This window comes from Colius striatus, chromosome 3 (assembly GCF_028858725.1).
Source record: "Colius striatus isolate bColStr4 chromosome 3, bColStr4.1.hap1, whole genome shotgun sequence".
In the NCBI taxonomy this organism is placed as follows: Eukaryota; Metazoa; Chordata; class Aves; order Coliiformes; family Coliidae; genus Colius; species Colius striatus.
The window spans coordinates 37,550,158-37,577,591 of NC_084761.1; the positions used below are offsets into that span (position 1 = coordinate 37,550,158).

Consider the following 27,434-nt stretch of genomic DNA (forward strand, 5'->3'; position numbering starts at 1 on the left):
GACTGCCCTTCCTGAAGGAATTTTCAGAAGTCAGCAATGCTATAGCATACATACAGTACAAAATACAAAGAGATTCCCACTGCCCAAACATTGTGACTCTTATAGTACACTTGATATACCTAATACACTCAGCATGTATGTATTTTATGTATTTTGTGTGTAGTGATGGATGGATGGATTTCCATTAAGCATTTAACTTTCATTAATATGGTTTGTGTTTGACCTGGTGAGGTATCTGCCCAGACAGAACTATGGGGCTTATGTGCAAGCCTGAGACTTCCAAGGACCATTCAACCCTCCAGATGCTGTAGGACTCCCTGAAACAAAGGGGAAAAAAACAGGGGACTAGAGAAGAAGAGCAGAGAACTTACACAACAACTGTGAAGTAATAAAAAAACAGAGAGGAGAGAGTCCAGCGCAGGGCCACCAAGATGATCAGGGTACTGGAGCATCTTCCTTCTGAGGAAAGACTGCGGTAACTGGGGCTGTTTAGTCTAGGGAAGAGGAGACCGAGGGGGGATCTCATTAATATTTATAAGTATAAAAATGGTGGATGTCAGGAGGTTGGGGCATCTCTTTTTCGATGGTATCTAGTGACAGGACAAGGAGTAGTGGGATGAAAGCTAGAACACAAAGAGTTCCATTTAAACATAAAAAAGACTATTTCACTGTTCAGGTGAGGGAGCCCTGGCACAGGCTGCCCAGGGGAATTGTGTAGTCTCCTTCTCTGGAGGTCTTCAAAACCCACTGGGATGTGTTCCTGATCTAGGCTGACCTGCTTCAGCGGGGAGGTTGGACTAGGTGATCTCTAAAGGTCTCTTCCAACCCTTACCATTCTCTGATTCTATAACAGAGTTACTAACAGTCAGAGCCGAAATAGCAGAAAATAGACCCGTTCATTTGCACAAATGCAAATATGAAAGAGTTAAAAAAAAAAGTACAATTTGAGCAATGAAGCAGTAGCAGCAGCCCAGTCCTCTCTCATCATTTACACCCAGTGCTCATATGAAACAGAAATAACACATACTAAAAAAAAAAGAGAGTTCTGTTATTATCAAATCAAGTGTATGGCACAACGTTTGCTTTATAGATGATATAAAATATTTATTAGGAAGTAAAGTGCTCAGGTTTACACATCAATACATTCTTGATCACTGTAGAAGACTTGCATAATTAACAGCTCCCTAATAAGACCAAACACTGTACTATGCAAACTCCTTTGCTTTTGTAATAAGCGACAAATGAGAGTATAACCTAATGCTGAAAAACAAAAACAATAAAAAGTTTGTAGCATTTGTCAAGTGGCCGTGCACTTGCTGCAAGGCCCACTGTCAGCACACACGGGTACCCCATGAAAACTTACTGCACTTCAAGATGAAGCTTGTTATTAAGTAACGACACGTTACAGAAATATACCTCAACAAATACAGCTATGAATGCACTATGAAAATTGCATTTTCGTAACAAACATGTACTACAAATAAAAGTGGAAGTGCATGACTGAATTTATACTTTGACAGATAAATTTTACAAGAAACCTATTTAAAGCCATACTGATGGGAAAGCAAAACTAAACCTTTGTCCCAGGAATGCTCTGCCCCACCAATAGCTGACCAATCACTTCTGCACACTCTCCAGTCCCTGCTGCTGCAGATCTCAGCATGCCACACGTTTTACAGGCTACAGGCACAAACCTTAGCACAAGGTATTCTCAGTAAAGCTTCAGCTAATTTCTGGGCAACTCAGGCTGTGTCATTTGGCCAAAGTCATCGGTTTTAAAACACGATTATTTAAACACTACCTTAACATTTAGGTAACCCTTCACCCTAGAAACCCAACATCAATTACATGTTACACACATGTAATTAGCTAACATGCCTCAGTTTAATCAGTAAATCATGTCATATACAAACATACTGTACGTTTTGGATATTAATGTAAAGACAAGGCTATGTATATTTGAATTGCTTCCTATTGTATTTCCCATTTTCCTTCCACACCAACTGGACACCCGTACAACTGGCACGTTTTTTTTATTGGTTTGGTTTGTTTAACCTTTCTGCAGAAAGGTTTCTAAGGTCTAATAACCTTCAATCAAGGCCAAGACAGATCTTAGTCCAAGTGTCTTTTGTTTCATGCAAATGCCCTAACCACTGTGCTGTGTGCTGTTTTGAGAAGTTGTTGGGGTCTTTTGTCAAAGAGCACAAATTTCTTTCTAGTACAGGACAAAATAACACACAAAGAAAAAATACTTGACAAGGATCACAACCTGTTTTCCCATGTCATTCAGTTCTCAAGCCAAAGCTACTAAGAAATTCCAGTCTCCATATCAAGCTTCCTCCTGCTCCACTTTGCATTAATTAAGTTGTGCATATGGTTTTTTGTTAACTTAAAAACAGGGAAAGGCATGAAGTCTATTGAGTGTTATCAAGTCCCCTGGCTAGAGGGAAGGCATTCTGAGTCACTGTACATCCAGGCAATGAAGTTGTAAGAACATAGGCAGGATGTAAGCTTTGCCTAAGCAGTATCATCACAAGAATGAGGTGCTAACTCCTGGCAACAGCTGTTTTTTTGAAACAAAAAGCACCAAATGTATTATACTTTGTTAAAGAGGCATTTTTTCTTCTATATACCCTACTAATAGTGAAGCTGTGTTTGGTTGAGTAGCTTTCCATTTTCCTTTACAATAACTCTAAGTCTCTGGAAACAAGACACTTGCTATCTTCAGGAAAAAAGTGCAGCTGATAACCTCCCTCCTAAACCTGCATTCCACACATGGAAACTCTGTGCCTCAATGCTTGCTATAGAAAACCAATGGACTTTCAGTGTTGCATCTCCTTTCAAAACCAAAGCTTCTGTGATGCAGGAAACAGAGGAAATGAAATACTAAAAATCAGTGATTACACTGTAAACACCTTTCCAAAAGAATCATGTATTGCACCTCAGCAGAAAAGGATAAGTAGAAACAGACTTGATAAATTTATAAGCAGTTGTCAAATGTCAATATAGACTACATAGTTGAGACACGATTAGAATATGATAGAACATGAGATGAGATTTTCCTATCTGTCAGCAACTTCTCTACACCCTTCCCTGTCACACCCAAGGAAGAGTTAGTGTTTTTCAATTTTGCATGCTTTTAAGTGATGTATCTTCTGCAAAGTGACCATAGTTACCTAAGAACGTCGGAACACTTAGATCACGAAAATATAGCATTAAAAAAATGGGCACTTTGTAACAAAGTTGAAAATTATTCCAGTAGTTGGGTATGAAGAGGCAGTTCTGGAATATTATTTTTTAAATGCTAATGAAATGCAAAACCACATAATTTGTACAGTTTCTATTACAGAATAATGTGATTTACAATTGTACAAACTAAGTGTGCTTTCTTCTGTTTAAAGAAACAGTATTTCTCAAAAACAGGAAAATCCCAACATTTTAAATTTAAATTGAAATGTTAGTATGCTAACATTAACTCAGAAAATTGGAGTAGAAACTCAAAGTAAAAAGGTGCTGGGTTCTCTCTTCAAAAGAGTCAGTTATGCCATCTCTTAAAATTGCTTTTAAAAGCACTTTAATATGATGTTTTCTAATAGAAAGCAAAAAACTTGCAGCCTTTCATTTGAGTGTTTTAGCCACAGCACATTACTCTGTCTGAAGCTTGCCGCCCCTGTAAAAGCATTCTCCATGACATATGTACAGAACCAAAAATTCTGTCCAGGTAGATTTTGTCACACCTGGTTTCCATTCTGTCTCCTGCATTTTCATTTTCAAGGCTGACAGAGTCCATGTTGGTAACCTGAATGTGACACATGGCTTATGTAGGTCTGAAAAATGCTTTAAGAAGAGAACATATACTTTTGCCCACCAGTGAAAATGGTCCTCAGTGGTCTGATTAGGATGACCACCTCATGCTGGGAAACAGTGGGGTAGTACATCTACTGGTTTAATACTGATCTGGAGCATTTAGAATCTCCTACATAGTTAACCCTACACATGGATGTTATTGCCCCCATTTCCTCCTCCTCCATCAATACCATCTGACTGTGAGGAAGATGGCCGGGAGCTCCTGGAACGAGGCTGGCCGTTCAGTCCCAGTGGTGTTCCCAGGCGGTGGCTCATTTGGGATGCCGTATCGTCCGATTCCCATCGCTCCAACTCCTCTCGCACAAGTCGCTCCATTTGTTCCCTGTGGATTTCATTGTCACGACCCAGTCTCTCATCCTAAATAGATGAAAAGACACAATCTGGAAGCCCAGTTTTCAAACTGAAGTCTAAGCAAAAACCCCTCACAAACATGGGAAGTTCTTACACTGCTAGGCTAGTTCTTACACTACTAGGCTAGTGGAGAAATAGAGCTACTGCAGTAAATTGCTTTCTGTCCAGTGATGTAATGCCCAGGCTGTCACCTTCACTTATGAAAGCACAATTTGTATTACAGTTTAATTCCACCTTCATAAATGTGAAATATACTGAGAAGAGTGCACCCACAAAGAAGCCCCATCTCAATAATGAAGCAGAACTACTGACTGGAATAACAGTCAAGAACACTCCATCTGTGACAGAGCAGACGCAAGCCTGACCTACATAACCCAAGACAGTCCATCTCACATAGCCTTGAACAGCCCTGTTCTGGCTGTTCCTGCCCCATCAGGAAGCTGTGTCCCACTGGCCACTTCCAAAGAGCCCTTAAGAAAGATAAGGTGGGAAGGAAGGCAATAGAAGCCAGATAGCCACTTCCAAAGTATCCACCCTCACCTTTATCACTGCTCCCTCAACCCTTCAAGCCAAGCAGTAGGAAGAAGCACTAACAGTAAGCAACCAGATAGGAGACAACAGGTTTTTTACCTCTGTCACTCCATCCAGCAGTCTCCCCAACACATCTCTCCTTTTTAGTTTGGCTCTCTCCATCGCTTCGAGCTTCACGATAACTGCATCGATCTTGGAGACAATGCTGCCGATGGAGTGCTCCATGCGGTCAACCCGCCTCATGAGTCTGAGGGCAACAAGTGTGAGCTTCACTGACTCTGACATTCCAAATCAGTATCATTCCAGCATGTCAACACACAGAACAGATAAGGATGAGACAGCATTTTAATTCAAGCATACATCTGACTTCCCACAAATGAATCCTACCGTCCAGGAAGGGACAGGGTACACAGGAGCAAAAACATAGTAGTAAAGCAGATGGGGAAAAAAAGGTACATATTCTACTCTGTTTTCCCTGCATTTAGGGCGTCCTCATCAAAACTTGTTGATTCTAGTTACTCAAATTCTTCATTCAGGCTAGTGCTACAATATAGACATCTATAATTTTTGACAAAATATACACAAGTAATTAAATCTTATTAAAAATACTAATATTCAATAGCTGAAGCTCTCACTAACCTGAAACAACCTCAAGGTTTTACTACTAAAAAAACAGAAGCCTTCTGGCATTATTGTAGCATAACTTTTTCTGCTATCTTTTCAATGATCAGCATTTGAAAGACAGGGGTTTTTTTTGTTGGTTTCTATTACGTTTTAGTTTTCTAACCCATTCCCATGAGCCTCTCTAAAGTACTTTCAGTTCAGATATTACTTGAAAGCTCCTAAAAGGAGTGAATGTAACACCTGAAATTCATAACATTTACAAATAATGTGATTAATATTCAGAGTTATAGGAGAGAGTCTTATCTAACTGAAAGAAGAAAACCCACAATAATAAAAACCACAATAACAAAAAAAACCCTCACTATGCAGATTCTTCCTCAGAAGGATAAACTTACACTTGGAACTCTTCATAGGATACCCCACTAGAGCTGCTGCCCCTCCTCCTGGAGCTATGTCCACTGTCTTCATCCTCATCCTCCTCAGAGTCGTCCAAGCTCCGGGGGAAGCTGCGGCTGCTGAGAGGACGTGGCAGAGAGCTCCGATCCAGGTCCAGATCCTCCTTTGTGAAAACACAAGCCACAGACAGAGAAGATGCAAAGACTTTCACCTATACATAGGGGATGGGAGTATCAAGGTCAAAAACCTGCACTCCACCAGCTCCCCCTTGACTTTTTACAGTTCTGCTCAGCCAGCCAGGAATGACAGCAAATACGAAGGTAAAGAACAGGATTCTTCTGCGGCAGCAAACCAGCACAGAGAGCAGACTGTGCAGATGTGCTAGCAGCATACCACTCCTAATGCTGAGCTCACCCTTTCTTTCTCCAGGTCATCTCTCATCTGCTGATGTTCATGCTCTGTCAATTCTTGATCCCCATCCTGGTCATATTTGGTAAATATTGCTTCAATCTCTGCATCTGTGTGCCCCTTCCTGAAAAGGCAGTAAAAACAGTTCCCTTACTTCCCATTTTTCAGGTGCTGAAAGAACTTTTAGGTTTTAGAAAAACCTTTCACTTCGAACAGACTTTCATTCCCTAGCCAGACTCGACTGATCCCAGTGCTGCCTGTAAACTCACAACACTGACAACAAAAAGCTTAGCCCTCATCTTTCATGCACCTGCATCCTGCTCCTTGACAACTATCCCTTTTATATCTCCTTGATTTTGTCCCTTTCCTCAGACTCCTGCCTGTTCACAAACTCCCACAGTGGCTCTGACAGAAACATTACCATTTCCTCAAAGGCCTTAGATTTCTGCTTCCTCATGCTCTTTCACCACACAGCAACTCAAGGAGGCTGGGTCTTAGAGCACCAAATCCTTCCTCTAGTGTTACATGCCATCCCTCTGCAGCAACACCATCCAGTGTGCAGGCTCCAGGGGTCAGAATTCAGCCCACCTTTTTAAATGCACCATTTTTTTTTCCTACCTCTCCCTCAATTCCATGCCACAGTTTGATTTTTCCTTTTGTGCAATACCTGCAGACTCAATATGCAAAGATTGCTTACCTGCACACATCTAATTGTTTACATAAACCTCCCTCAGATAGAGGAAAAGCAGATGCTTTGTCGCCCACTAACCAAAAGGATTCTGTTGTGCTGTCTTTATTCATATTTTGAGTACTCTCACCAGAGAAACTTGTAAACTTAACATCATGTGTCTCTCTGGGAATACTTATTCAAGGTAAGAAGTAACAGCTTCCTTACCCTTTTAGATCTTGCCGCAGTTCATCAAAATTTAGTTTTCCCCCACCTTGTCTCAGACTTTCTGAAATGTCATCAACAGCAGTTTTCTTCAATTTCAGTTTGATCATGGCTTTATTGTAGCCCTAAAAGTGAATAGTGTTTTACTTTTCATGAAATGTTAACACTTGATTTCTAGTAACATTTTTGATTACAAAACTCAGCTAGTGTAGGCTATTGTTCAGTGTGTTCCAAAAGCCCTGCAAGAATCTGTCTTTTCCACCAGTTTCTCCATCTCTCATTTCAGTGTTTAAACAAGCAACATACCAATACCCTTGCAGTTAGAAATAAGGCTTTCATCATTTGGTTTGGACTGTAGGTCAGTAGGAATAGAGTATTTTGTCCCAGAAAGACACTTTTGGCAGTTACTGACAGTTAAGCAATAGTTTTAAATAATGCTGACAAAACAGGTACAACTTTCTGTGGTCATTTTGCTTCTCTCTCATTCTTTAGTTGTAGGAATGACTTTTAAAACAGCTCACATCCCAACAAAGTAGCACTTTTCATTTTTCTCTGCTCTGTTTCAATAACTAGTTTCCAAGTTTTAAATTCTTTACTGGTCATGCTGAGATTGCATTTAGATATTTCTGACCACAGTACAGCACTACATCTAAGCCAGAGCACAAGCATGTGCACAGACTGGGATTTAGGTCAAGCTCCTAACTTTGTATCCAACAAGCTCACCTGCAGCTGCCTCTGAGAGCTCCAAACACATTACCCAAGACCTGCCTCGTCTTGTGGTTTGACACAGGTAAATCTGAATTCTGTGACCAAACCAAATACCAGTTTAGCTTCACCAGTTCATGATTTCTTTATGTGCCTTGACAGACGAATCTTGTGTCACATTCCATAGATCCACCCTTCAACACAAACTCCCAGATGACTAAAACACGTTGTGATTGGAAGTCTTCATTTATTTAATTTACACTCAACTCAGATTCCTTTATTTTAACTAAGAGATGTGTATTTTATCATTTGCTGCCAGCTTTACTTTGTATGTTTCACGGAGTGAGTTCAGATGTGAGGAGTGGGATGTCAAACAAACAAAATGTTAATTTTACCTTTCTGATAAGGTCAGACAGCTCCATTTCTGCCTTCTGTTGTGCCATATCTGATTTGACTTCGGAGTAAGTATCGTTGATAATGGCCAAAAACATGTTCTGTTATGAGAGAAATTAAAAAGCCCACTTAAAAAATTTCAACTAGTTTGAGTCCTACTACTTCTGTGACCTGTAGGTCCTGCAGACCTACATAGGAATTTTTAAGAGGGACGAGAGAAAATGGTGGGCTGTTTAAATAGCACTAACATCAAACACTTGAGATATTAAAATATGATACATTGCAGTGCAACAACTTGTAATCAAGACTACTGGTTATTAGTCTAACTGGAGAGTTGATTCACAGAGAGAGTTCATGCCTACACACAGGAGTAACAATAAACTGTGCCTGTTTAACGTTATATGTGTGACTTTGGCTTTTTATCTGCAAGGCCAAACCTTCATAGATAATAACTGTCAATTAATATAGGCAACATGACTGCATTGAAAATAACTGAGCAATCAAGTTCACTGTTCATCCCATAAAAAGCAGCACAAACACAAGGCTCTTATCTAGCTACAGCTCTGGTTGCATTTCAGACTAAAGCCAAAACCAAAAAAAAAGCTTAAAATGAGACACTTTGCGTGTATGCCACCAACTCTGGAGAGCCTGGTCGCTTGTTCAGACAAAAGAGAAACAAATTGGTCTTTCTAACCAGCATTAAGTATATAGTTTAATTAAGCCATGCTATCATTACTGAATGTCCTGCTGAACACGGAGTAAACATGATTAAATTACAAGCTGGATGGTCAAGTTAAAAAATAATTGCTCAGTTTACTGACATGTTCAATGTGCCACTCTCATGCAGAAAGGCAGTGTTAACCTCTATTTCTTCAGACTTAGTGCTTTAGGAGAGCAATCTTCTAAGGCTCTTGCCCAACACCAGAGAAGTATGAAGTAACTTGAGTAAGATCTATTTTGCTTTCAGATGTCCAACATTAAGAGTTGGTGCTTTCTGCCCATCTTACCTAACTTAGTTTCTAGGTCTCGGACAGTTTTCAAAGACCTTACAGCAACATTTCACTCCAGCCAAATGACAGGATGGACAGATATTATTAAGCATGTAAAGTATAGTACTTTAGATAACCTGCTGTATCTTGCCAACGCAGTGCTTTTCTGCTACCCCTTAGAAAAAAATATTTATTTCCCTTGCCTCTGTTCCTCTGGATTTTGTGAGGTGCCTCAAAGCAAATATGAACCCTGTTTCATGTACTTCTTCAGTCAGCGACCCATGTATCATTTTCCAAATGACTACCGATCCATCTCAGTAAACAATTAAGATTCCTTACTGGTCAACAGTCAAGATGAAGTCCTCTCCCACAAATGACACCTGAATGTCATTTCTCCTTCACTCAAAGAATAAAAGCAAACTTCATTAAGTACAAGAGTAGTTAAATAACTAAAAGTTATGAAATATAGGACTGTTGAACAATTTTAAGGTTAGCAAAATCTTGCCACCTTATCAAATCATCAAAAGACAACAAAAGGGAATAATCTGAGAATTTCCTGCTCACCTAACAGCTCCTATCTGGTGATAAAACCTGAAACAAATTTACTCTATACTCATGTTTAGTACCAAACTAACTGAAAACTACATCCAGGTAGAAGATACTGAGGCTCTTCACTTACATTGACATTAAAAAAAATAATTTACTTGGTCTCCCAGCTTTCTAAGAGATAAGTCTCCTCCTTCTACTTTGTTATAAAAGTTATTAGTGAGATTGTAATATGTATTCAATACATTAACAGAGAGCATCCAAAAGATGAGTACTCATTCAAATCTACCTGTCAGACAATCATGTCTACATATTGTGTCTCTGATCAGCTGGCTTCTTATAATACCGTTTGTCAACAAGAATGCAGCACTGGGAAGGTAAGAAAGACAGGGCCCAACTTTGCCATGAAGGAAAAAAGGATCGTAAAGAGGCCTTTGCAGGTACAGTTGCTTATCTGAAAGCTGCTGCTCTGCTGAAGAATTCAGCTGATCCAGCAGACGCACTGTCGCACGCATGAGCTGTTGTAAATACAGCCAGCCATACATTAGAGCACTTTATAAACTAAGAACCTGTATGGAACGTGACAGCTATTTTCATACAAACATATGGGGTTCCCATGTATGCCAACCAGGCACTATTTAGATTTTAAAAAGAAGGGAAAAAAACCCCTCTTTATAATAACAAAAACCCCATTTAAAAAAAAAACAACAAAAACCAAACCACAAGAATGACAACAAATACACAATTCAAATCTACTTTCACTGAAGAAAAAAATGAAAGAGCATAGTGACTGGCCATGTAACAGGCTCTTCAACCATTATAACAAAAAGCCTTTTTATAACAAAAAGGAAACAAAGAACAATGATGCAAAAATGGCCACCTACCCAATCCACATAAACAAAGGTGTACATACCAAAAGAATGAAGAACATAAAGAACACAAATGTAGTGAAATAAATTGGTCCCAAAATTCGATTAGCTTCTTCAACCTCTGTGAAGTTGAAGTCTCCCAAAATGATGCGGAATTGAGTGAATCTTAAAAAACAAAACACATCCAGGAGTTGGAAAAAACACAACACTGAGTTGTGCGAGAATTCTCAAACTATTTTACCCTAACAGCCTGACTGAGGGGCAGCAGAGAGGTCTGTACTACTATAATACTTTATCAGGCATTGCATTAATCAATTTCTCAAGCTCACCTCTAAGGGTAACCAAACTCATGGTCAGATACCACATACAGAGAACAAAACTAGGGTGGTTACTTCTGGCTTTCAGACACAAGTGATAATGGGGACAACAGAAAGCAGAGCAAACCAATGATTACCACTGCAAAGTTTTAGAACCCACTCCCACCCCTCTCCTATCCCTTCTGCCCCTCTTATTCGTAAGCTGTCTGTGCTGTGTCAAGGCTGAAGAGGCTGGGCACTGTACAGCACCCTCAGCAGATTGCAAGTTCCTCTGCTTCCCTACAAGAAACTTGTAAAGTTTTTGCAAAATTGCTCCAATATATAGGGGCAGAGGGAAATCAAGAACTGAACAACTTGATAAGTTAGAATCAGTTAGATGCAGTTAGAATCTGGTGACATCATGCCAATTCAATAATGAAACAAACTATTCAAAACTATATAATGAAGTCCAATTTCTCTCCTGGATTCCAGGAGATACAAATTTACTAGTTGGCTGTCTAAGATGGACTCCATTTGTGAGTTAACCAACTAAAGGTGCTATCAGCAACACAGTGTTATTATTCATACAACATTACAGTAAGCATTACAAATGTAAATAATTAAACTGCTGAAGACAGTTATTGCTTTCTCTAGGAATGTGACCAACTGTTACAAAACCAAGGTCACTTCCATAGTATTTTTTTCATAGCAAAGAGTTTTTGAACTAAAAATGTGATTAAAAAATGCATTTGCTACTGAGCTACACCAACAGTAACAAGTCTGCAGCTTATCTATTTAGATGGGTGACACAGGATTTGTTTGGTCTCTGATGAGGCAACCAATTCCTTTTACCAACATATTGGGAAATTTATTTCTTCTACTTACATGCAGTCCTGGAAAGTGCTGAAGTCATCAATTTGAGTGCCAAAGACAAGATAGGCCAACTGAGCATAAGCTAAGAAAATAATAAAAAACATAATAGCAAAGCCAATAACATCTTTGACACAGCGAGACATGGTAGTGGATAACTGACTCATTGTTCTGTTGAAGTTTACAAATTTGAAAAGCTGTAAAAGAAAAAAAAAATATCATACAACTGTAAAGATAAGGAAGACAACAATTTCTTAACACAATCGCTCTTTTACACATGAGATGTCTTATTGAATTTGACTGGAGACACAGTCAGTTAATTTATGTCAATCACTTCCTAAAAACGCTGAGTCTTGAAATGTGAAGAAAATTCTGTCAGAACCTTGAGTTCTTATTTAGGGACTTTGTTTGTTTCTTTGTTTTCCATTCTCTATTTGGCACTCCATAAAAAAAAAAGACTTCCATCAATGAAGATGTTAGCTATGAAGTAGTAAAATGCAGGAAAAGATCAAACAGCTGACTTTCCTCTGAGCAGGTGGTTGGACTAGAGACTTCTCAAGGTCCCCTCCATCCTGCAGCATTCTGTTATTCTGCAGTTTACCATTATTTCTTATATAGAGGCACTTTATTCATTAAACTCTGAGGCAAAAATTAGATGCAACTTTGTCTCATAATACAGTAAGATAGTAGCTAATTTGCACGATAAACTTAAGCTTCAGTTTGAAGTATCAGAGCAGAAATTCCCTTGTTGTTGGTCTTACAGTTTCCCACATTAGACAGTTTATTAACTAAGTGTTCCTCTGCAACTTTACACCTACAGAGGAGAGGAAAACAAGTACGGACATGAAGTATTACAAAGAAAGAAGGCAGTAACACAGAGAAATTAACTGGTTTTTGAACAAATGGGACTAACTTTACCAATCCTTCCAATAATTCAGAAGTTTCGAATACATAAAATGGGCACAGTTCAATCAGGCTAGGAAAAAGCAATACCCAGTAAGAATTAACTTACCAATTCAGAAATAAAAAACCCATTTCTTTAGTGTCTAACATGACAAAAGCACTAGCACTGACTACATCTTCTAGACCTCAACAAGGGCTGACTAAATCTGTAGCAAATTACAGCCTTGCTTTTAATCTGCAAGAAGTTATCCCTGTGCTCCAACTTTCTCATATGATCAATTTTACAAGAAACATGACTAAATCTGCAAGTCATGCAAGACTCAGAATACTGCTTACATTCTAATGTTAGAATTAGGATGTGTATCTTGGAACTACCTTAATCCAGACAAAAAACACAGTGGCTGCAGCAATGTTGTTGAATTGCATTTGCCAATACGCCAGAGGTTCAAAATTGGGGAACGAGTTCTGATCTTCCAGTAGCTTCTTCAGGAGCATATCAACAGTTGATGTCCTATAGATACTAATTCCTATAGCTACCACAGAGAGCTGAGGATAAAAGAAATGTGCAAATGTATTAAAGGTGATTAGGGTTTGAAAACAATTTGTTTTAGACATATAGGTTTGATAAAGTTAAGATGAGGAACTATATATTATTTATAGCACTACCATAACGTGAGTTTTAAGTAAATACAAATACATTGTTTTCAGGGTGTCCTGACTACAAAGGTGAAGTCTCAAACAGGAAAGTAGCAGCTAGGAATTGCACAGAATGTAGAAAAAAACCACCAAGAATCAAACAGGACCTTCTCACCATCATTCAGGGTCAACCCTGCTGGTCACATTACTGCTTAGGGCCAGCCAACGGCAGGGGACAGAAAGGTCAGCTTTCACCACCTTTCACTCAGGAGTGATTTAACAGCCTAGTGGCTGCTGTTTGAGATTGGGTCCTAACTAGAACTTCTGGACACATCAGGAAATAAATTTCACAAGACTTAGAAACCTTGTCCTTACCACAGTTGAATAATAGGATGACAGTGAAGCCTAACATGCTCAGAAAAATGAAGCAGTCACAGAGAGGAAAATAAAAGGAATGAAAGATCCCAACTTAAAAAGACAAAGTTGAAAAAGAACAGAGAGTAGCAAAACAGCAGCAGCAGCCAAATAGGGCACAAGAGTTTCTCCAGACTGATCAGTATTGCCCAGAACAAGACACAGTAGAAAAGCCGTGGCTTTACCATACAGGATCTTGTTTTGACCTCTGCAAGTGTGCTCTTTAAGAGTGTAAGTGAACATTTTGACACATACAGAGTCATAAATTATAGAACCTTAAATTGAAACAATGTCTCTCAGACAAGGTATAAACATATTTTTGACCCTTTGTGGGTACGAATTTTACACTCGAACACACTTCACTGACAGTTAACAGCAAAGCAACTTACTCTAAATTTTCTCACTCTCAGGCTTCAAACAGCATATTGTTCATGTAAATATCCTCCTAAATGGTCCTTCATTTACAAAGCACTGTGATGCAAGTACTATTTCTCTAAATTACAGATATTAATTTCAAGATTTAAACCTCTAAATGATCCAAGCCTGAAGACACAAAATCAGCACGGGACTGGAACTGTTTCAGCACTGCTGGCTTTGTATACTTTTGGTTGGCACAGGGTGACAGTCCAGAGACAATTACATTACATAGCTCAGATTTCCTGCTACACCAATATTTACTTATGTGCAGGATTGTCCACTTAACCAAGAAAGCAGCCCTGACAGCCACTTAGCACTCTACAATTCTGAGACACTCCCATTCCTCCAGGTGCAAAACTACTTTAAAGTAGATAATTTTCTTACTTGAAAGCCACTGCAATAGTCTGTTATCAGACATGTAGAAGAGAAACAAGGGTGAGTTTATTACCTCCCATAATGGCTGTGCCTTTATAGATAAAAAACTGAAACAGCATATGGGACAGATGCTCTTAACTATTCACCAGGACACAAAGGTTGAAACCACTGAAGACAGAACAAGTTTTCAAAACACACCATTACAATACACACTAAAATTGTCTTATTCAGACCAAATAGCCCAATAGTCTGTAAGCATCCTTCTTAACAATGGCCCTACCCTTTTAACCCAGGACTGAAATACCAATTCATTAGCATCTCCCACAAAGTGCATTTCAGAAAGCAATTTTAGCCTTCTTATAAAGATTACTTACAACAATGATAAGGATATCAAGGCAATTCCAGAGACTTCGGAAGTAGTGCAGCCTATGAATGTGAATCTCTAAGATCTCTTCCACCATATAATAAAGAACAAAAAGACAAAATGCCATTTCACAGGCTGCTAGGAAAAAGTCAAAGGTGGAGATGTAGTGAATCAGCCTCACTGGCTGAAACTGCCAAGATGTAACAAGCCCTCCAGTCGCTGGAAACTCCACTAATAACCTGAATTTTAAAAGAGGCAACGAAAAAAAAGTTCATTTATACAGCACTGATGAAAAGTACTATTAAAAGTTACATGGATTTAGTTAATACATATTTATTTAAATAAATAATACCTAATTATTTAAATAATGTAAATAGGGAAAAGCCCACATAAAATTCGGAGAAGACACTACACAGAACAAGTGACCACACTCAATTTTGACTAAAACCCAAAGCACTTTAGGAACAATGAGAGAATAGAGACAGAAAGACTTGTCTTCATCTGCATATGTTTCATGCTGTCTAAAAGGACTGATGCTGTATATATTGACTTTAATAAGCCAATTCAATAGAGAAGTTGCCTGCAAACTGCACCCAAGCCTTTGGGGCACCAGGAAAGTCAGAATTGCTTCCAGATAGTGAGTGCAGTTGACACATGGAGGCCCACTTCTTTGACAGGGAGGCATGCCACTCCCGTTGTCTGTCTCCTTTATACAAAATACACGCTTACCCATGTCCTCAAAACAAAGCAATCACAAGAAACCCCAAGTCTATAATCTACACTGTGCCATTTGAACACTGTTGTGGTTCTGTTCATACCTGACAACACAGAAAAGGTTGATGTTTGCATTGTATACGGAGAAATCAATGAAAGCTGCTCTGGTCCCTCTGTCCAGCCACAGGTTCTTCTTAAGGCTAGCAATCTGCACAGCTGTCACTTCTCTGGTCCTTGAGAGGTCTTGGTAATAGCCAGCCCCACTGTAGGTGGCAATCAAGCCCCAGTGGCTGCTCCCATTCAAATCCTTCTCATTGGTGTACGTCCAACTAGTTCAGAAGTGAGTGAAACAGAACATGCTAGTCTTTCCACTTTCAATTTACGGTTAACAAAACAGACACTAACAAAACCTGACCAAAAAAATGTTATCAAATTACTTAAAGCTGCTTTTGCTTAGGAGATACCTCGAAACTTTCAAGTATCCCAGAGAAAGAGCTTACAAGGTTCCTTTGACTAACACAACAAAATTAAGACAGAAAGATAGGTCACAAGTATATTAATCGTGACAAGTGAACACATAAATCCACTCAAACAGAATTTCTGTCTTCAGGGAAAGAAAAAGAAAATTGATATTTAGTTATGCTCCAGTTCCAAAACCTTTTACAGTTCAACTTGTACATCGTCCTCCACGAGAAGCAGTGCTATTCCCATTTTTAGCCATGGAAGATAACCCAGTGAAACTCATTGCAGTACTTCAGAGAAGAGGTGTTCATGAGTTGCAGTGCTGCACTCAGACCACACCGTGTCACCCACGTGTAACAGCTACCACCAGCACAGTGACAGCACCTAAAACTCAAGTGGCTCAAGAGCACAGGCCTTTCCACTGTCTCCACGGGATTCACCTGGCTTTACAGACAGAACATATGGCAGAGGCAACTCTGCATTTGCTATGTAACTTACTGTGTAATTCAGAATAACCCAGGTCAGAGGAATTAAGTATGAGTCTACAGGAATAATACGTACGCTGTTCCATTTCGAAGTCCAAAAGGAGCAGTATCCTCATTAGCTACAGAATAGACATCATAGCAGTCTTTGATTTCATCCTTTAAATCTTCAGGTATTGAGCACGAGCCATTTCTCACTTTCAGCTGCCTAATGCGAGGTACCCCTAAGAGTAGGTTCTCATAATAAATGAAGCTTTTGTTTTCTGCCATAGTTTTGTTGTTGTACCACATCTCCCAGTAAAGACCATCCAGCAAAGGGCCTTCTGTGAACTGGGGGGGAAGACAAAATTTTAGCTTGCACGTCACCAGCACTGTTTTTATAGAACTTCATTTTGTGGATGTGTTAAATTGCAGTTGATAATTCTTCTGACATAAGGCCTGTTACCTGTCTTCCAAAGACATTCTACAACCTTTCTGTCTTGCCCCACTAACATCACCTTGGTTATAAACTTTCACCTATTAAAGACCTACTTTGTTACATAGTTTTGACACTGTGCAAACAGATCTTCATGCACAATCCCTACTGCATTAGAAAAAGAGATCCTGCAGGTTAAATTTCCAGGCCATGACAGGACAAGTCACAGCAACAGACATATAAAAAATTGGTTTTAGATTACCTTCCAGAAGTCATCCATCGTGGACAAAGTTTTGAAATCAGTTTTCTCCATTTTTGATACAGGTGTTTCCAGAAAAAGCTGCGACATAATCCTTGTGTAATAATACATACTGGAACTCACTGTCCCATAAGTTACTACAAAAGATTTGGTAAGGAGTGAGAGGTAAAGACATTGGGGAAAGAGAAGAGAAAAAAGAAAGAAAAAACAAGTACTTTGCTTTGTTTTGGATACAAGAGGTTGTATTTGTATAGACTGAACAATGAAAAGTTTAAGCTTCTGGACAAAACAAAATCCACACTGAGCAACACTTTTATCAACTGTGCTTAAAGTAAAAAAAGCAGTGAAGAACAGACTGATTAATAGACACTCAGCTCTCATTCCCACACCTCATTCTGTTATTAATGCTTCTAAGAAAAGCTAACTTTGTTAGAAAGGAAAAACAATGCACAATTCAGCAGGCTGAAAAGAGACAGTAGGTGCCTTTTTAGGTGACTTGTGCTATCCAAACATCTATAGAGAGCTGCCACCAACAGCACAAGGCCTCAGGCAAACAGATAATGACAGTCAACCAGGCTATCTGCAGGGCACTGTGAATGCCATTAGCCCCCTACTGCAGTTAGACACCAAAACTCCATCCAAGATCTGAAGTGCTTCCAAGACAATCTCCCCACGGGAAAAAAAACACAACCTACTTTTTTCTACTTTTCCTCACACCAGGCCAACAACTTGGCTGAGGACTACAGAGCATAAACTATAAAAAGCCACGATGGGTTGAGAGAACAGTCTCTGGAACCAATACTGTTACTGTCTATAAAAACTTAAAACCATTTTATGGCTAAAACTCAGAGAAGCCTGAAAGATTAAGTCTACACTGAACAATCTCCATCGGTTTTGATGATTTAATAAATATATTTTAATCACACGAAAGAAAATGTGTTTTCTTTAGCAACTGGAGAACAACTCCTGTTTTAATAGACTTCTGTTGTGGCAGATGGAACGTATCACATCACTCTGCAATCCCTTTATGGTCCCCAAATTCACACTCTCAAAAATAGAGGAGTACAAGAAATGCCCATAGCCTTTAGCCTGCACTGGAAAGCTCTCTCCTAGGGCATGCCAGGCCACTGACCACTCTGTCTCATAGTATCGCTTACATATAAAATTAAAAAGGATAGTACTTAAAAAGCCATACTAAGAAGTTAGCAGTATCTGTAGATATTTAACACACTATACTTTTCCTTCCTGTTGCTAAAAAGAAATCTTTTTTCTATAGCAAACCAAGTTATTAACAGCTTGCAGTCAAATTTTTCCCATTGAAACCAATTTAACTAATTTTAAGGTTTAATTTTATTTGGGTCCCTCACTGCTACACCTTTCATGGTGGTAAAGACGCTGGCAACAAACAGTTTTAACTACTTTGTCAATAAACCTGCACTAAACATTCTTAAAAGACATAGGAAGGAAAAAAACAAGGTAGTTACTATACAACCATGCTTGCAGTACAGCACCAAAACAGTTGTCAACGGTACAAAGTTTGAGGGGTTGGGTTTTTTTCAGTAGTTCTACTCCAGACATACAAAGCAGACTTGCTCTTAGAGCCAGGTTAGCAACATAGTTTTGCATTTTCTTTTCCCCTACAAGATTCTCTCAGAAAATAAAAATGTCACCTTGTTCTAGTGCAACTGATCACAAATGACAACTTAAAAGTGTTACTGATGCGACAGGCATTTAGATCAGGACTGCCCATACTAAAAACTGCAAGCTTGTAACACGTTTGCTTTCCAAAGACCCACTACTTAATGTATCAGATTTTGTTCTTATTCTTCCTAGAAACCAACTAATATATTTCACAACCTCACAGTAAGTTCTATTTTGTGTTGTGTTGCTAATTTTTATGCAAATATATGAACATGCCTTGTTTAAACTATTAACTTACAAAAACTCCCTAGAAATCTTGAAATAGAATTGTATAAGAGCTTCCAAGTTCCCAAGGCCAGAAAAAAAGACCACTTTCAGAACCCTCACATTATACCAGTCACCACTGTTCATGCAGCTGTCTGAGGCCTGTGAGAAACATACTGTACTATCTGTGCTCCTGCATTACTAAGGCTCTTCGCCCTGAGCAAACAACAGCAACCTCAGTTCAGTCTGCTTTCTTAAACTCTGTTTGGGTCCTGGAATATTGCTACTTATGAAGATGACAATCCATCAAGTTCCTTGCTGCTGTACTAAGTCTCTATTTAGTAGAATCTGCTAATATTATCTTCAGTGTTGATTCCAGAGCACTCTCCTCAAAGCAGTCACCTACTCAAAAGACAAAATAAGAATTTTAAAAAAAATTATGAGAAGTTGAATGTTATCCTGATCTGCGTTCTATAGTGTTACTTCATTTGACAACAAAACAAAAAACACTTAAATCACGGAAGTCTTCATCTGTGATCCATAAACATTTAAGATTATATAGACTGCAGATAACGTGTAAAACATCCTGCATCATGCAAACACAGATTATCAGATATTTCAAAGTCACTAGCATTATCTCTGCCTTTCCAGCTACTATCAAGGGCTTTTATTCTTAGAATGCTCTGTGCATAACTTGGTGATTTAATTTTTTCTCCCAGACGACTCATTAGTCTTCACATGTAACAGTTCTGTTCAGCAAAGTGTGTAGCAGAACATTACACTGCAACAAGGTGCTGCATTGAACAAAACAATGCTCCCTTAGAACAATGAGTAAGTGTATCAGCATCCTGCTTTAAGGTTCAAAACTTGAGGCACAGAAAGTTTCAGTATTTTCAAACTCAAGCAATAATTCATGAGTAGAAATGGGAGAAAGATTTAATACCAAATATTTGTCTACACAACTGTCCATTCATTCTTCTCCCACACCACTGAAAATCTTCATTCTGGAATGAAGCAAGAAGATAGTACAGAACTGGATATATTAGTGCTGAACTGTACTTACGGACACACAAGACCACAAGGAAAACCACGTATGTAACCAACTCTCGTAAAACACTTCTCAGATATTGCTCTCTGCTGGTGTTGCTTTCTTCCATGAGTCTTGTCCTCCACAGACCTTAAAAGCAAAATATATACATAGATGTCTGATACTAGATAAGCGACATTCTAACAGAACCTGCTGAAGATTTTCCAGAAGCACTGTCACTTAAAACCACAAGGTATGAAAACAGATAAAAGTATCCAAAGACACACAGAAATAGCCATCCTTCAAGAAATGAAATGCAGTGTTTAAGGTTTTTTTTTTTAAATACAAAAAGCATTGTTATATATATGAAAATGCACATTCAGTATCGAACCTTTATTACTTGTCTTAATTAACACTCTATCTGAAAGGACAGTATGTCAGTTAAACATACTTCTAAAGAAAACAAAGATGCAAGACATGTCCAACAGAGACACAGAGATCTTGATGAGTATTTCTACACAATTTATTTCCCTGCACAACAAAAGGATTATCATTGAAACATTAGTAGTGGCCTAAACAAGCAACTCCCATCTAGCTGTCAAACTAGGCAATTGCATTATTACCTGTACAATTTCTGTCTGTTACACTGCCTTCTTGAGAATGTCAAGTATAATATGAAGCTAGTAAGAGAAGTTATTGAACTTTTGTTAGCCCTTCCACAAAAGGGTAACAGAAAAAGCAAAAGCATCTTTTAAACTGAGTCTCTAAAAGAAACAACCATCTGAGACGTGAAAGGAGTTAGTAACCACCATACTTATTTCCTGTGTCTAAAAGCAGGAAAAAGGCTGCGAACAGCTGATGATGCTCAGACCAAAACTGCTGCCTTCAAGGAACTTCTCTTTATTTAAGCTGAAATAAAGCAAGGGGATTTGACCTTAGTTTATAGTGGGAGAGAAAGCTTATAGAAATAAAAATTCACTCTTACAGAAGTGCACCAAACTCCTGCCCTTTTCCTGTTCAGGAATTTTTAATAGCCAACCTTTTAAAACATCCTTTATGTTCTCAGTAGATGGAAATGAAGCAACCTCAGAATCCCTAGGAAAAGATCTATCAAACATACCCCAGTAATCTGAAGTCAAATGGAACAGCAACAGGGGACAGCCAAAACACATTACAAAAATGACAATTGAGAGTTCAGTTACTTTTTCAGTTACTCCTGTAAAACTAAGTCTGATAAAGGGCTAATCTGCCTGTTGCAGAGCTTCATTTGCTAATAAAAAGATAGGAATAAAAAAGCTCTTACCTCTTCCAGCAAACATGAAGTGCATTGAGAAAAAAATTGAAAAAGTGTTGGATGTCCTTAGAAGCCTTTCAGCTACCACACTGTTAAGTTGTGACCTAAGCAAAAAATCAACCAGGAAACTTCTCTTGCATAAGTACAGTAAGCACTAATACTCTTAGCATTAATCTCTGTTCACACACCTTAATTAGTAATTTATAACCTTCACTAGTTACAGCCCTTAAAACAAGAGAGTTTCTTCAAAGATGTTCTTTAAGTCTGAAAATTTACAGATAAAGACTGCAACTTTACTACCCAGAATACCAAATCTTCACCATTAGATCATTCTTGAAGACAGAAAAAAACCCAAGAACACTTACAGAGTCACCAATAATAAAAGAATTCAACAAATTCAGCCTCTAACACAGCACTATCTTGCACTAGCAACTCTCATAATAAAAGCAGAAAAACATTACAGAAGAGAGGAAGAAATGGCTGGAACAGCCATGAGCTAAGCTGGCGAGAAAGCAGAGTCTGGGCTGTCAGCACATTACTCACCAATGAGAAATGTGATGAGCAAAAAGCTTGTGAGCTCATATTCTGTCATATTAGAATACTGTTAGGATTCAGTTAGTAAGGAACAGAAAGCAACAGATGAAGAAGAAATTAAAAAAAAGCCCAACAAAAAATCCCTGCAGCAGAGATAATATAATGATCTCGGCATTCAATGAACTCTGGATTTGCTTGCTGCCTAGCATGAAGATTTCATAAGTTGCCACATTTTAAGAAGACATATATACTACTCCTCTTTTTGCCTTAGAATATTGAGTTAGATCTATCCAGAAGAGTGGCATTAAGCAGTGCTGCATTAAAGTTGACGTCTACTGCAAGCACCAAAAATGTTTTATTTCTAGCTTCAATTAATCATGTTCAGTTCACTCCCTATATAAATTTTCTTTTCATCAACCATTTTTTACAGAATCTATGTTCTCTTTCATTTATCAACAAATCTGGACCCAAAAATTCTCTCATATTCATTCTATAGCCGAAATAGCTTACCGGAAGATTATACAAACTCAGGAGATTTGTTAAAAAAAAAAAGATCAAATGCAAAAAAAAAAAAACCAAACAAACAAAAAGAAGAGATTTCCTCTTATAATAAGAAGTCTAGCTTTTTAGGTAACACAGGAAGTTAAAATATTTCTGTTTACACTTATATAAAGTGTTATAAACATATATACACACACATAATATGTAATATTATAAATAATATACATTATAATATAAATTATATATACATTATACATATGGTATAATATGGTATGTATGTATATACAATATACATAATCCTGAGTGTTATCATTAAATATATGAAGGAAAAGATGGTTATCAGGGGGAGTCAACATGGATTCACCAAGGGGAAATCCTGTTTGACCAACCTGATAGCCTTCTATGAATGCATAACGGACTGGCTAGATGAGAGGAGAGCAGTGGATGTCATCTACCTTGACTTCAGCAAGGCTTTTGACACTGTCTCCCATAACATCCTCATCAGAAAGCTCAAGTGGTGTGGCTTGGATGAGTGGACAGTGAGGTGGATCAAGAACTGGCTGAATGACAGAGCCCAGAGGGTGGTGATCAATGGCACAGAATTGAGTTGGAGGCCTGTGGCCAACAGAGTTCCACAAGGATTGGTTCTGGGGCCAGTCTTGTTCAACATCTTAATCAACAACCTGCATGAGGGGACAGAGTGTATGTAACTCAGAAAGTTCACTGATGACACCAAACTGGGAGGACTGGCTGATTCCCCAGAAGGCTGTACTGCCATTCAGCAGGATCTTGGCTGGCTTGAGAGTTGGGCAGAGAGGAACCTCATGAGGTTCAACAAGGACAAGTGCAGAATTCTGCAACTGGGAAAGAACAACCCCAGTAAGGGTTGAGAGAGACCTGGGAGTCCTGACTGATAATAAACTAAACTTTGATAATAAACTAAACATGTACCAGCAATGTGCCCTCGTGGCCAAGAAGGCCAATGACATCCGGGGAGGCATCAAGAAGAGTGTGGCCAGCAGGTCAAGAGAGGTTCTTCTCCCCCTCTACTCTGCCCTGGTGAGGCCTCATCTGGAGTACTGTGTCCAGTTCTGGGCTCCTCAGCTCAAGAGGGATAGAGAACTTCTGGAGAGAGTCCAGCGCAAGGCCACCAAGATGATCAGGGGAATAGAACATCTTTCATACGAGGAAAGACTGCGGGAACTGGGGCTGTTTAGTCTGGAGGAGACTGAGGGGAGATCTTATTAACATTTATAAATATCTAAATGGATGTGCATCAGAAGGTTGGGGCATCCCTTTTTTCTATAGTAGCTAGCAACAGGACAAGGGGTAATGGGATGAAGCTGGAACACAAAAAGTTCCACTTAAGTTCCACTTAAATATAAGAAAAATCTATTTCACTGTGAGGGTGACGGAGCAGTAGCACAGGCTGCCCCGAGGGGTTGTGGAGTCTCCTTCCTTGGAGGTCTTCAAGACCCACCTGGACATGTTCCTATGCGACCTGATCTAGGTGACCCTGCTTCTGCAGGGTGGTTGGACTAGATGATCTCTAAAGGTCCCTTACAACCCTACCATTCTATGATTCTATGATAATGTATATATATTTACACATTTATACCTACATAATCCTAAAGCCAAATGTATCAGGTATAGAACACATATAAAGTAGCTCAGATGTATGTAAAAGTCATAAGCTCTGAACGCCCTCAAGCCATGATATGTATCACTAATTAATCTGCCTACAAGGAAATTCAGGTTTGGGGAAAGAATGTGGCTGGGGGGAAGGACAGTGTCCCTCAGGCAAACAACAACAAACACAGCCTCACTCAGTAAAACTGAGTAAAAATGCCACAATGTATTTGTTGTGAAATAACAATTAATGAGTGACTGGAAGTGATATTTGATACTTCCATTTAACAATAACTAAGAAAACCTTTAAAGAAATCCCTCACATTCACTCCTTAGTATTGATGTCTGTGAGTGGCACTGGGCAGCCCAGTACAGCTCTGAGGGGCAGATTACCTTTCCAGCCTAGCTCTGGAAATGGACTTTGCTTTTACTTATTAAAATTTCTTACAACTTTCTTCTTAACAGCGTTGAATAGTTACCCCCTTCTCTCCCTTCAGCATCAGGGATGTTTGCTGAAGAGATCTGCAGGAAGTAAAAGGACTAAAGCCACTTCACAGAGACTCAGGTTAGAATCTGAAAAGAATCCACAAAGGTAAACCTAAAATAAAGACAGTCTGAAGCAGCTGACCTTGTATCCACTTAGTAATGCCTGTTAAGAGTCTCCTTACTAGTTTCAGTTACCAAAATGTCATTACCTTAAATCCTCTCTGCATTTTTACTTCACAACTGACAGCAAGAAAAGCTTAAGCTGTCATTCATTATCCTTCAGTTGATAAGCAGCAACTTTTTTACCCATGATAACAATATCAGTTTTGATATCCAAAGGATTAATCCCTCTTATTGCCTTCTGTCTAGTGAAATGGACTTCCATTAAATAAATCTATGCTTTCCTTCAGTCATCTTGAAATAAAACCAAGTACTGAGCCATTTTCCAGTCTTCAAAGATCTTCATAGTTGCGTCAAAAGAACTACTGAGAGCTGTTTCCAGTATTTAAACCTCAGTTACCCTTCAAGTGCCCTGTTTTAACATCAGGCTTGAAATCAGCCCTTTTGCTGTTTAGCCTACAGCAATCACATTCTTCAGAGAAGGTCAGCTACCTGTAGCAGGCAAGTGCAGCACCCTTCAGTACCTCCATAGCACGCAAATCACACCTAGCTATTCACTGTGCCTATGAATTAGTAACAACACTCTCATGGAAGAGCCAGGAAAGCAACTGTTTACCACAGTTAACTTTAGCTACACTTGACCATAAACACAAAATGTACGCAAGTCAGAAACCAACAGAAACTGTGGATCATAACAACAAGGATAAATCCACTCTTTACATTCCTAGAACATGAAACCAGGTCTTTTCATTTTACAGCTAAAAATAGGTTACTACCAGCATACACTGACTGTCTTGAACAGCAAGAGACAGCTTGGCCCACAGCCATTATTGAAAATATTTTTTTGTTTTCTTGCACACCATTGCATACATGATTAATACAGCATATTAATACTTTATTGCACATCATGCACACTTGATTAATGGTCCAGTAGTATAAAGACACTCCTAACAGTCAAATGGGCGCATAATGTTACTACATCAAAGGTGATCCTCAACTTCCAGCCTCAAAGCAGAAATTAAAAGTTCAAACTATGGATGCACATCATCTCCCAAACTGATTATTCTAGCCCAAGATACACTGCTTTCAAGCAGCAGGACAGATAAGGGATCCACCTCAGAGGAGGGCCAGAACACCTTCTCTGGCAGCATCTGCCTGATGCTGATGCCACTGAAGGCTCAGCTGCCCTCATTCTTCCCAGCAAAGCATGTACTCTCACCAAAAGCTGGTTCCTCCAGCTGGTTTTGCTACTGGCTCAGCTGAACAAACTGAAAATACACATATAGGCTTACAAAAAACACCCCAAAACATGCTGAGAAAAAGCATGCTAAAAATAAATAATTTTCCTCCATCCAAAACCAAGCCTAAGCTGTAAATGCAGACAAACTACAGATTAACTCAACAAAGCACTTTACCAAGTCTTTGTTATAAAGTTATCTTGGTGAGGGGTAGGGGATGAAGTCTGTCTGATGGACATTTTGTGGGTACTCTAACTTTATGCTCACATGTTATTAAGCTGTGTCTTCAGGTTCAAGACGGCTCAGAGACCAGTATCAAAAAAATCAGTCCTAGTGTGGAAAATCTGTTTTGAATACTACTATGGAGAAAAAACAGTAGCAACCTACAGCTGGTCATCAAGACAGAGATCACAATGTGGATGTGTGTGAAGAGGTAGGGACACAGATAGGGGCAATCAAGGATGGACAGACTGGAGATGGAAAAAGAATACGGACAGAGGAAAAAAGACAGCTGATAGCAAAGTGGTGAGTGGAAGAAGAGGCAAGAGGGACTACAAACAAGTCCTAAACGTTCCTCTCGGCGACAGAGTGCAGGAAAAGGCAGAAAGTGACCGAGCGCCTCGCTCCGTCTGGAGAGGCCGGGGCGGCGGGGAAGGGGCAGCGGCTCTCACCTCGCAGTCGCCGCGCCAGGCGCTTGGCCCAGGCCGCTCGGTGCGGTGTGGCGCCGTCGGGCGGCACCTGGTGCCGGTTCGGCCCCTCAGCCCCGCCGCGCCCCGTGGGTAGCCGCCGCGGGTGTCGCCGCCCGCCGCCGCCCGGAACCGCCGCGCCACTGCCCAACGACGACGAAGCGCCCGCCGCGGGGCCGCCCCACTCCACGTCCATCTCCAGCACCGGCCCTGCCGCCGCCACCGCCGCCCCTTCTTCCTCGGGCTCGAAGCCTGGGTTGTCCCGGCTCCAGGCCTGCCGTGAGCATGCGGAGAGCGGCGGCGACGGCGGGCACGAGCCGGCCCGCGCCACCTCGCCCAGCCGCTCCAGCTCCAGCTGCTCCCGCCCGCGCCGGGAAGCCCCGCGGCCCGCCATCAGCCCACCACCGCCGCCCGGGGTGGGCCGCCGCCGTCTCCGCCTCTTCCCCGCCCTCTAGCGCCGGCCCGGAAAGCCTGGGGTACAGGAGGAGATGTAATTGCCTTGCTTCCCAGCGGCAGTAACGGTTGTGGCCCGAGCTGTTGAGTTAGGGTAGCGTGCCCGGCGTGCGCCGCCTTTCTCACCCCCGTCATGGTCTGAAGGCCTGAGAGGAGCCGTGAGCTGGGAAGCCCTGGGCAGTAGGGGTGCAGAGGCCGGGGCGGGTATTTCAGGCCAGCTCGCTGCTCACTCTCAGTAAAGGAAGAAGGAAGCCCCGTGAGGGGAATTTTGCCCACTTCATACATTGTGGAGGAACAGCTTTTTCACATACTTTAAAGAAGAAAAGGAATTAAAGCTCGTCATACACCCTGAATGCTTCCCCACACCCCAGCCCAACAAACAG

The 27,434-nt window shown here is 40.0% G+C and overlaps 1 protein-coding gene across 2 annotated transcripts; it reads right to left on the minus strand.

Annotated features, from left to right (window-relative positions):
* Positions 1 to 1,078: 1,078 nt before the first annotated feature.
* PKD2 (polycystin 2, transient receptor potential cation channel) lies at positions 1,079 to 27,006 on the minus strand. 2 transcript variants are annotated; one of them, XM_061993447.1, is made up of 15 exons: positions 26,584 to 27,006; positions 20,147 to 20,260; positions 17,182 to 17,315; positions 16,584 to 16,834; positions 15,665 to 15,889; positions 14,857 to 15,085; positions 13,016 to 13,186; positions 11,753 to 11,934; positions 10,616 to 10,736; positions 8,170 to 8,268; positions 7,073 to 7,194; positions 6,184 to 6,301; positions 5,769 to 5,932; positions 4,849 to 4,996; positions 1,079 to 4,224 (listed from the first exon to the last, which is right to left on the minus strand). In XM_061993447.1, the coding sequence occupies exons 1-15, from the start codon at positions 26,990 to 26,992 to the stop codon at positions 3,991 to 3,993; spliced, it is 2,721 nt and encodes a 906-aa protein (XP_061849431.1). In that variant the 5' UTR covers positions 26,993 to 27,006; the 3' UTR covers positions 1,079 to 3,990. The 2 variants fall into 2 exon arrangements, with proteins under 2 accessions (XP_061849431.1, XP_061849432.1); XM_061993448.1 differs by lacking the exons at positions 7,073 to 7,194; positions 10,616 to 10,736.
* Positions 27,007 to 27,434: the final 428 nt, after the last annotated feature.